We start from the raw sequence: 11,079 nt of genomic DNA on the forward strand, positions 1-11,079 counted from the left end.
TTGAACTCCTGACCTCAAGTGATCTGTCCACCTTAGCCTCCCAAAGTGCTGGGATTATAGAAGTGAGCCACTGCGCCCGGCCATAAACAAAAACATATTCTAAGTTCTCTACTCAGTATAATGTTAGTTGTTAGTTCCAGCAACTTCTTTTTCTAGTTTATTGATATTACATTGAATGTTCATTTCTGTTCATACTAACACGTTTTTGGCATCTAAAGAGATGATCTGGCCGGGCATGGTGGCTCACATCTGTCATGTCAGTGCTTTGGGAGGCTGAGGCGGGAGGATGGCTCGAGACCAGGAGTTCAAGACCAGCCTGGGCAACATAGCGAGACCCTATCTCCACAAAACATTAAAAAAAATAGCCATGTGTGGTGGTACACGCCTGTGGTCCCAGCTACTCGAGAGGTCAAGGCAAGAGGATTCCTTGAGCACAAGAGATTGAGGCTGCAGTGAGTCAGGTTTGTGCCACTGCACTCTAGCCTGGGTGACAGAGCAAGACCCTGTCTCTAAAAAAGAGGGGGAGGGAAACCAAGCACAGTGGCTCACACCTGTAATCCCAATGCTTTGGGAAGCTGAGATGGGAGGATCTCTTGAGCCCAGGAGTTCAAGAACCAGCCTGTGCAACATAGTAAGACTCTGTCTCTACAAAAAAGTTTTAAAATTAGCAGGGCATAGTGGTGCAGGCCTGTAATCCCAGCCACTCAGGAGGCAGAGGTGGGACGATTGCTTGAAGCTGGAAGGTCAAGGTGGCAGTGATCTATAATCATACCACTGTACTCTAGCCTGAGTGTTTGACCACAGGTTGCTTTTGTCACCGAGAGTTAGAAATCCACATTCTGAGTTTTGCCGGGCACAGTGGCTCACCCCCTGTAATCCCAACACTTTGGGAGGAAGAAAGGAAGGAAGGAGGCAGGGAGGGAAGGGAGGGAGGGAAGGGAGGGAGTAGGGCCAAGCACAGTGGCTCCCACGTGTAATCTCAGCACTTAAGAAGGCAGAGGCGGGAGGATCACTTGAGCCCAGGAGTTCAAGACCAGCCTGGGCAACGTAGCAAGACCCTGTTCTCCTCCACAAAAAAGGGGAAAAGAGACAAAAAGTTAAAAGGGAGGAATAAAGAGAAATGAAGCCAGAGCACCTGGGTTCTACCTCGTATCTAGCAACGGCTGGCTGGGTACCCTTCAAGGTCAAATGGGAAAAAGTCCTATGCACCTTGACCTTCCTTAAATGGCTGTTTTGGGCACCAATGGCCTCCTTTATCAGGTGAAGACACCACAAAGGTAGGGCTAGTGACTGATTCACTAGTGTACCCCAGGATCCCCAAGCGTGGCAGAGAGGAGGCACTTGAAAGATGTTTGAAGGGAGACAGAGTGAGCAGGGAAAGGTGAGGAGCTTCAGGTGGGTCCAGTGGCGCACGCCTGTAATCCCAGCACTTTGGGAGGCTGAGGTGGGAGGATCACTTGAGGTCAGGAGTTCGAGACCAGCTTGGCCAACATGGTGAAGCCCCGTCTCTACTATAATAGTAATAATAATAATAATAATAATAATAATAAATAAATAAATAAATAAATAAGCTGGGCATTGTGGCTCACACCTGTAATCCCAGCATGAGGCCAAGACAGGCAGATCACTTGAGGCCAGGAGTTCAAGACTAGCCTGGCCAACATGGTAAAACCCCATCTCTACTGAAAAAAAAAAAAAAAGAAAAAGAAAAAATAAAATTAGCCAGGTGTGGTGGTGCAAGCCTGTACTTCCAGCTACTGGGGTGACTGAGGCAGGAAAATCGCTTGAACCCAGGAGGCAGTGGTTGCAGTGAGCCAAGTTGGCACTACTGCACTCCAGCCTGGATGACAAAGCAAGACTGCATCTCAAAAAAAAACTAAAATGAAAGTGGGGAGATTCAGAGTACCCTGCACAGTGCGTGAGATGGTGGGGCACCAGTGACAGCTGTAGGGCCTGCAGAGGGGTAGGGACCTACCCGTCCCCAAAGTCCCAGCTGTAGAGAAACACGGCGGTCTTGAGGAAGTTGCTCGGGTCGTGGAGAAGGAAGGAGACTTTCAGGACGGTCTTAGTGAGATAGGAGCTGGGCCAGGGCAAGGAGGTGTTCTGGGTGACAACGAGGTCCCCAACGAGGAGCTCTGAGAGAGAGAGAGACATGGGAGGATGAGTCTTGGAGATTCAGGGATCAGGGAACCAGATAGAGACCTTGTGGGCAGCTGTCAAAGACATCACTTCCCTGGCCGGACCTTCTGGCTGTCAGAGCTAGGCAGGGAGAGGGGAACCCCCCTCTTCCCCAAAGACCCCTGAACACAGAGGCCTCCACACCCTCCCCCTGCTGCATGAACAGTGCTGAACACCGGAGGACTTTGTCACATTCACTGTTTTCTCTCCTGTCCCCTCTCACCAGGACCCTGAACTTTCTGGCACCAAAGATGGCCAAAGTCAGAAGGAAATGCATGGGCGGGTGCCGTGGCTCACACCTGTAATCCCAGTACTTTGGGAGGTCAAGGCAGGTGGATCACAAGGTGAGGAGTTCAAGACCAGCCTGGCCAAGATGGTGAAACCCCGCCTCTACTAAAAATACAAAAATTAGCCAGGTGTGGTGGCGCACACCTGTGGTCACAGCTACTTGGGAGGCTGAGGGAGGAGACTCGCTTGAACCCAGGAGGCGGAGCTTGCAGTGAGCCAAGATCGCGCCACTGCACTCCACCCTGGGCGACAGAGCAAGACTCCATCTCAGGAAAAAAAAGAAAAAAGAAGGAAATGCATAAGCTTTGAAAGGAACTTTTGGGAAACATTTCAGAATGTCAGGTGACCCTAGAAAAATTAGCAGTTCCAATGGCCAGGCACGGTGGCTCATGCCTGTAATCCCAGCACTTTGGGAGGCCGAGGTGGGCGGATCATGAGGTCAGAAGATCAAGACCATCCTAACACAGTGAAACCCCATCTCTACTAAAATACAAAAACAAAATTAGCTGGGCATGGTGGCGGGCACCTGCAGTCCCAGCTACTTGAGAGGCTGAAGCAGGAGAATGGCGTGAACCCGGGAGGCAGAGCTTGCAGTGAGCCGAGATTGCACCACTGCACTCCAGCCTGGGTGACAGAGCAAGACTTCGTCTCAAAAAAAAAAAAAAACAGAAAAAAGGAAAACTTAGCAGTTCCACTGATCACAGCTCCACACGCTGGGACCACTGTCCTGTGTCTACTTCTCTAAAAAGAAAAAAAAACCGGTGAGGCACAGTGGCTCACACCTGTAATCCCAGCACTTTGGGAGACCGAGGTGAGCAGATCACTTGAGGTCAGGAGTTTGAGACTTGCCTGGCCAACATGGCAAAACCCTGTCTCTACTAAAAATACAAAAATTAGCTGGGCATGATGGCCAGCACCTGTAGTCCCAGCTACTCCAGAGGACGAGGCATGAGAATTGTTTGAAGGGGGAGGTGGAGGTTGTAGTGAGCCAAGATCACGCCACCACTCCAGCCTGGGCAACAGAGGGAGACTGTCTCAAAAATAATAATAATAATAAATTAATTAAAATTAGTAAAAGTGGAAAGGAAGGCATGCTCGATAGAGCTCATTTGGAAAATATTCAAACATAATAAGAAGAAAAGAAGCTAACTATCATTCAACTCTACCACTGTTGCCGTTTTGAAGTGTGACAAAGTATTTGCTCGTGTGTTTAATATACACATATATTAAATACAGATTATTGGGTTAGACAATTCTGTGCTTTGCTTTTTTAATAAGTAATTTTACATGCATGTGTGTTTACCCATGGCATTACAAATTCATTGTAAGGGTCACTGTTAATAGTGGTATAAATGATTTCATTATATTTAGCTAGTATCCTCACGGTTGCTCACTTAGCTTGTTTATCTCTTCTTTGGCTATTATAAACACCACTGCAATGAACATCTTCATGCATAAGGCATGACCCAAATGCGGGTTTATTTCTTGAAGATAAATTCATTATTAGACTGTAAAGTCCAAAGGGGCAAAGGGGCATCTTCTCTTGGAATGTGTGAGAGAGAGAGAGAGACAAAGAGACATAGAGACAGGGATAAAGAGACAGACAGAGACAAAGACAGAGACAGAAAGACAGAGAGAGAGAGAGAGAGAAAAGAAGGGTGAGAAAGAGGGGAGAAAGAACCAGTGAATGACCGCAAGACTACAATAATTTCTTTTTTTTTTTTTTTTTAAGATGCAGTCTCACTCTTTCCCCCAGGCTGGAGTGCAGTGGCACGTTCTCGGCTCACTGCAATCTCTGTCCCTCAGGTTCAAGCAATTCTCCTGCTTCAGCCTCCTATACAGCTGGGATTACAGGTGCCCATCACCATGCCCCACTAATGTTTGTGTTTTTAGTAGAGACGGGGTTTCGTCATGGTGGCCAGGCTGCTCTCAAACTCCTGATCTCAGGCGATCCACCTGTCTCGACCTCCCGAAGTGCTGGGAGCCTCCGCGCCCAGCCGAGACTACAATAATTTCTAACCATCAGTACCTATTGACCAGCTGCTCTCCACAGGGTTGTATTAATGTATACCCCCAGCAGCAAGAGGTGTCCATTTTAGCACAGTACCTGCTGGGGGGAATCACTGCGATTTTCAGATCCTTTCTAACTCGGCTGACCCAGGGAAGGAACCTATGGGCCTAATCTGCATTGATCTGATTCCTAGCGAAGCTGGATGTTTTTCTCTGCACCAAGGGTTTGAAGGCAAACTAACAAACAGGAGCGACCCTCACCTGTGATGGGGAGGACCACGAAGCCCCTGGCCACGGGCTGGCACATCCAGCAGTCAGCAGCAGTGACCCAGACGGAGACCGGGAAGTCCCCAGGCACATGGCCGACCACATGGATGGTGGAGCTGAGACCCTTCTCCGTCTTGCCAGTGAGCACCAGTGGGGTGTGGATCCAGTGGAAGCGGTAGAGGTGGGCGTCGGCAGGCAGGGCCAGGCTGCTGTTGTCCTTGGCCGCCAGGCTGGCCGAGATAGTCACCTCCGCTCCCGTGGTGGCAGGGCTATCGGTGGTGAGATTGAGTTCATACAAGCCTAGGAGCCCAGAAACAGACTGTGTTTCAGGAGGGTATGTGGCAAGGAGCCCCACAGCCACCTCTGGGCTGGCATCAACTATTCTATTTCCCAGGTGGAGAAACTGAGGCTCAGGCAGCTCAAGTGACTTGCCCAAGGGTCACTCAGCCAATACGACATCAAACTGAGGTTCAAAACTGGGTCCCACAGACTCCAAATAACAGTGTCTTCAATGTTATTTCCCCTTCCTTCCTTCTTTCCTTCCTTCCTTCCCTCCTTCCTTCCCTCCCTCCCTCCCTCCTCTCACTCCTCTCACTCTCTCCCTCCCTCCTTCCTTCATCCCTCCCTCCCTCTCTCCCTTTCTTTTCTTCCTTCCTTCCGTTTTTCTTTCTTTCCTTTTTCTTCCTCCCTTCCTTCTTTCCCTCCCTCCCTCCTCTCACTCCCTTCCTTTCCTTCCTCCCTCCCTGTCTCCCCCCTTTTTCTTCCTTCTTTCCTTTCTTTCTGTTTTTTTCTTTCCTTCCTTCCCTCTCTCTCTCTTTCTTTCCTTCTTTCTTTCTTTTTCCTTCCTTCCTTCCTTCTCTTTCTTTCTTTTCTTCCTTTCTTCCTCCTTTCTCTCTCTCTCTTTTCCTTTCTTTCTCTGGATCTCACTCTGTCACCCAGACTGGAGTACAATCATCACAGTTCACTGCAGACTCCACCTTCCAGAATCAAGTGATCCTCCTGCCTCAGCCTCCCAAATAGCTGAAACCACAGGCACACACCACCACACCCAGCTAATTTTTTATTTTATTTTTTGTAGAGATGGGGGTCTATGTTGCCCAGGCTGCCCAAATTATATTTTCTTTTCATGCCAGCCAGACAGGGCTTTGGTTAGTGGCTACTCTTCTGGGCAGGCCACACAGAGAACATTTCCACCATTCCCCAGAATCCTTTTGGTTTTGTTTTGAGACAAGGTCTCCCTCTGTCATCCAGGCTGGGGTGCAGTAGCATCATAGCTCACTGCAGCCTCAAACTCCTGGGCTCAAGTGATCCTCCCACCTCAGCCTCCCGAGTAGCTGGGACTTGTAGTTCCAAGTCACCACGCCTGGCTGATTTTTTCTTTTTCTTTTTTTCTTTTTTTGTAGAGACAGGATCTCACTATGTTGCCCAGGCTGGTCTCGAACTCCTGGCTTCAACCACTCCTCCTGCCTTGGCCTCCCAAAGTGCTGGGATTACAGGCATGAGCCAGCGAGCTCAACCACATTGCCCAAAGATCTACTGGACAGTGCTGGTCTTATGCCTCTGGATTCCTCCTCTCCTCACTCCTCCCTCTCTGTCAGGGTTAAACGATCCAGCTGTCGGCCAGGCACCATGGCTCACACCTGTAATCCCAGCACTTTGGGAGGCCAAGGTAAGCTGATTACTTGAACTCAGGAGTTCGAGAGCAGCCTGGCCAACATGGTGAAACCCCGTCTCCACTAAAAATACAAAAAATTAGCTGGGCGTGGTGGTGCATGACTGTAATCCCATCTACTCAGGAGGCTGAGGCAAGGGAATCGCTGGAACCCAGAGGCAGAGATTGCAATGAGCCGAGATCGAGCCACTGCACTCCAGCCTGGGCGACAGAGTGAGACTCCGTCTCAAAAACAAAAAATAAAAACACTTCCCTGTACCTCTCACTCCCTCAGCTCTCTCCCAACAGCCTGAGTCCACTGTTGTCACAACTCCATGTGGGAACGAAGGTTTCTTTGCCTCTCCTACTACGCTTCAAACTCCTTTAGAGCAGGGGCCATTTCCATTGTCCCTGTGACCAGCACAACGCTTGGCACATAGCAGGTGTTTGGTACTGCTGTTGCCAAGGGGCACCTGGAGAGCAGGTGCAGCAAAGGGACCAGCCCACCTGGCCCTGCCCTGGGAGACTGTTCATCCAGCACTTTGGAAGGCTGAGGTGGGTGGATCACCTGAGGTGGGGAGTTGGAGACCAGCCTGACCAACATGGAGAAACCCCTGTTTCTACTAAAAATACAAAATTAGCCAGGCATGGTGGCATATGCCTGTAATCCCAGCTACTCAGGAGACTGAGAGAGGAGAATCGCTTGAACCCAGAAGGCAGAGGTTGCAGCGAGTCAAGATCGCGCCACTGCACTCCAGCCTGGGCAACAAGAGTGAAACTCTGTCTCAAAAAAATTTAAAAAAAGAAAGGCCAACTATTTTACCTTGTGGTTTTCAACTATTTCAACTATTTTACCTTGTTGTTTTTCTTTCACAAATTTTCATTAGAACCCTTACCTTCTCTCTGCTACTCTATTATGAAGGGGGAGGGGGATGAAAACTGTTGGATAATATTCAACCCCCTTAGCTGCCCACGTCCCACCTGTTCCTCGACAAGTCTCCAATCTGGGTCCTTTTATGGTTCCCAAAATGTGACCGAAAGGTGGGTGCTGGCCTTCTGGCAACGGGGATGTGAGGAAAGTAGATGCATGACTGGGTGGGCACAAGGTCCCCCCGCAAGTCTCCTCAGGAACCTGTCAGCTCCGGGTCCATTTTGGGAAATCACTTCCAGAAGAAATAGCACCCTGGTCTCCTGGGCTCTAAAATGGCATCTCGGCCAGGCACGGTGGCTCATGCCAGCCCTTTGGAAGGCCGAGGTGGGCAGATCACCTGAGGTCAGTAGTTCGAGACCAGCCTGGCCAACATGGTGAAACCCCGTCTCTACTAAAAATACAAAATTAGCCAGGCATGGTGGCGAGCGCAAAGTAAAAAGGCTGCCTATCCTGTGCTCCCTGGGGGCTGGGGGTTGTGGCTTGATGACTGACCCTGATACATCCCCACCTCCCTGCTTTGTCCTCCCCTCCCTTAGCAGGTGCATGGTCCCCAGACATCCGACAGATGCGCGGGCCACCCTCGCACAGTTTCCAGGGCAGGGCTAGCCCGGGAAGTAGAAGCAGGAATCCAGGGTGCAAGGGGCGCCCCCTCCAGTGCTCAGGCAACTCGGAGATTATTTTTTTCAGCTGCATCTCATTCACTTCGAAGCAACATCACCTGTCCCCGTGGGGAACTCCAGCTCCAGCTTTCCTCAGGACCATATCACACCTTCACTGCTGTGGCCCACATTACACATTTCCCTTTCTTTCAGGGCAATTTCTTAAATTATAAAGGCATTGGAGGCCGGGCCTAGCCAGCTCACACCTGTAATCCCAGCTCTTTGAGGCCAGAGGGTCACTTGAGCCCAGGAGTTTGAGATCAGCCGGAGCAACACAGTATTACCCAGTCTCTACAAAAAATAATTTAAAAAATTAGCCAGGCATGGTAGCGTGCACCTGTTGCCCCAGCTACTTGGAAGGCTGAGGCAGGAGGATCTCTTGAGCCCAGGAGTTGGCGGTTGCAGTGAACTATGATGGCACCCCTGCACTTCAGCCTGGGCAACAAAGTGAGAGACCCTGTCTAAAAATAAATAAATAAATAAAAATCAAGTCATTTAGGTCAAGAGGCCGAGAACTGGTCACTTCTGAGAGAATGCTGGCATTGAAAAGGGGACCTGCAGTGTCTTAACCCCACAGAGGGAATTTCAGGTGCTCTTGTGGGAGCTTTTTCACGCAAATGCAGTGTGTATATCACATTGAGGGACTTGAAGCCCGTGTGGGCCACTGCTGCTGCCTGAGGCCGCCCAACCAGTCTGTACCACTCTGGTTAGGCTCTGCCCTCCCTCCCCTCTTTGGCTGGGAGGCAGCATTTGACCAGGCTGTGCACAGAGAGCTGCATGGATGAGAAACCACCTCCTCCCTTATCCCCCTAATTCCTGGCACCCTCCTCCTTCCCATCCCCTACCCACCATCCCAGCCCAGGACCGTGGGCCTGAGTGAGACTGGCAGGTGGCAGGGACATTCGGCTGCATGCTAATGGCCAAACAGCATCTGCAGTGAGACAGGCGCATGTCATCACGCAGATCGGTTGCCAGGGGAATGGATCAGGAGGGCAGCCGGCTGGGACTGGGAGGGGGGATTGAGGGGGGCAGGGAGGGGCTGTGTCTGCTGCAGACATTGCTGCAGACACTGGCCCAGCTCATGGGAGCCCCCCCCCCCGCCCGACCACCACTTGCCAGCTCCAAGGACACTTTTTTTCTCAGTCTGTTTTTTCAAAATCAGGTGTGTCACAGACCCTGGGTGATGCTGCCCCTGTTCCTCAGGGGTCTCAGGGATGACCAGGACATCTGGGGTGGAAATGGAGCAGGAAGCCTTTGCCAAATGTGGCCAAAGGAACCAATCACAGGGCCTGCTGCTCTACCCATCAAATTCATCTTTCCAGGCTGGCGCGGTGGCTCACACCTGTCATCCCAGCATTTTGGGAGGCTGAGGCAGGTGGATCACCTGAAGTCAGAGGTTCAAGACCAGCCTGGCCAACATGGCGAAACCCCACCTCTACTAAAAATACAAAAATTAGACAGGTGTGGTGGCAGGCGCCTGTAATCCCAGCTACTTGGGAGGGTGAGGCAGGAGAATTGCTCGAACCCAGAAGGTGGAGGTTGCAGTGAGCCAAGATTGTGCCACTGCACTCCAGCCTGGGTGACAGAGCAAGACTCCATCTCAAACAAACAAAAAGTTCATCTTTCCATGTTTGGGAGTCCAGGTGACATGACCTTCGGGTATGGAACAGCCAAGGCAGAGGTTTAGGGGACTCCACGGGCCCCCCCAAGTCACCCAGAGCTGAAGGGGCAAAAACAAAAAGAGATGGGGCAACCACCCCGAAGCTTGGCCCATGGAAGAAACACCTACCTTTTCCAACAACACAGCATGTGCGGCCCTGGACATTCTAGAAAATGGCTACATCAGTGCTTTCACACAGAATATGCAGACTACCCAAAACACTTCAGAAGAGAACCTCTAAAGTCTGGGTAACACAAGCCAGAATTAATTAATAGTCCAGTACACGGACTTCTGATTTACAAATCCCTGATTCATGCAGACTCCAGAAAGGGGAAGGGTAGAAAAATCTACCCCACGGGTGAGGGAGAAGATACGTTTCCCAACCCCACTCCCAGCCACTGTGATTTTGACCACATCGAGGGTGCAATTGGCTAGAATGGGAACCACACATGATTTCCAAATAATTCACTTTGTTATTTTCTTTTGTTCTTTTTCTTTTGCAATTGAGGACACATTGGAAATCTCTGGACACAAATAAACCTGATGGACAAGAGATCTCTTTTCTGTATTTCCAGGAGGAAATAGGTGATCTTGTCCAAACGCAATGCCCATAAAATTCGTCTCATTCATCCCTGCGTTGCAGGTTTTCTTTTACCTCGTGGTTTTTCTTTCACAAATTTTCATAGATCCCTTGCTCTCTCTCTCTCCTGCTCTTTTATGAGGGGGGAGGGGGATAAAAAGCGTTAGATGGTATTCAACCCCCTTAGCTGCCCACGTCCCACCTGTCCCTCGACAAGTCTTCAATCTGGGTCCTTTGATGGTTCCCAAAATGTAGCAGAGAGGTGGGTGCTTGCCTTCTGGCGTGAGGAAGTGGGGGCAGTAGACACACGACCTTGCCCCCTCCCCCCGCCCACACACACACCCCAGAAACCTGTCAGCTCCGGGTCCATTTTGGAAATCACCACCAGAGACGAAATGGCAGCCTGGCCTCCTGGGCTCCAAAATCACATCTCCCCAAAGCCAGCACCAACGGGGTGGAAAACCCATCTAGATGAGGCGACATTTTAAGGCAAAAACGTTGCCCATCCTGTGCTCCCTGGGGGCCTGGGGGATTGTGGTGCGATGATGGACCCTGGCGCATCCCCGCCTCCCTGCCTCATCCTCCCCTCCCTTAGCGGGTGCATGGTCCCCAGGCATCCCCCCCGCGCGGTTTCCAGGTTTCCAGGGCAGGGCCAGCCTGGGGGTTGGAAGCAGGAATCCAGGGGGTGCGGGGAGCCCCCTGCAGTGCCCAGACGACTTTGGGAGAAAAGGTGAAAGGAGAGGGGAGAGGGCGCTGCAGTGGCCTCAGCCGAGGAGGGAGATGCGCTCAGGGCGCACGGTGCCACCTCCGCAATCCCGGATCCCGGGCCCACCCGCCCGCGGAGACGGTTCCAGG

At 51.0% G+C, this 11,079-nt stretch overlaps 1 protein-coding gene across 2 annotated transcripts in view; it reads right to left on the reverse strand.

Moving 5' to 3' along the window:
• Nucleotides 1-10,721, reverse strand: part of TMEM130 (transmembrane protein 130) — a 21,369-nt gene extending 10,648 nt beyond the window's left edge. For both annotated transcript variants that reach the window (XM_011956987.1, XM_011956986.1), the window contains exons 1-3: nucleotides 10,567-10,721; nucleotides 4,738-5,043; nucleotides 1,976-2,135 (exon numbers count right to left, since the gene is read on the reverse strand). In XM_011956987.1, the coding sequence (XP_011812377.1) occupies nucleotides 1,976-2,135; nucleotides 4,738-5,043; nucleotides 10,567-10,594 (494 nt within the window). In that variant the 5' untranslated portion in view covers nucleotides 10,595-10,721. The remainder of the gene's footprint in view (nucleotides 1-1,975; nucleotides 2,136-4,737; nucleotides 5,044-10,566) is intronic.
• Between the last annotated feature and the right edge of the window lie 358 nt (nucleotides 10,722-11,079).

Source organism: Colobus angolensis, unplaced genomic scaffold (assembly GCF_000951035.1).
Source record: "Colobus angolensis palliatus isolate OR3802 unplaced genomic scaffold, Cang.pa_1.0 Scaffold43, whole genome shotgun sequence".
NCBI classification, from domain to species: Eukaryota; Metazoa; Chordata; class Mammalia; order Primates; family Cercopithecidae; genus Colobus; species Colobus angolensis.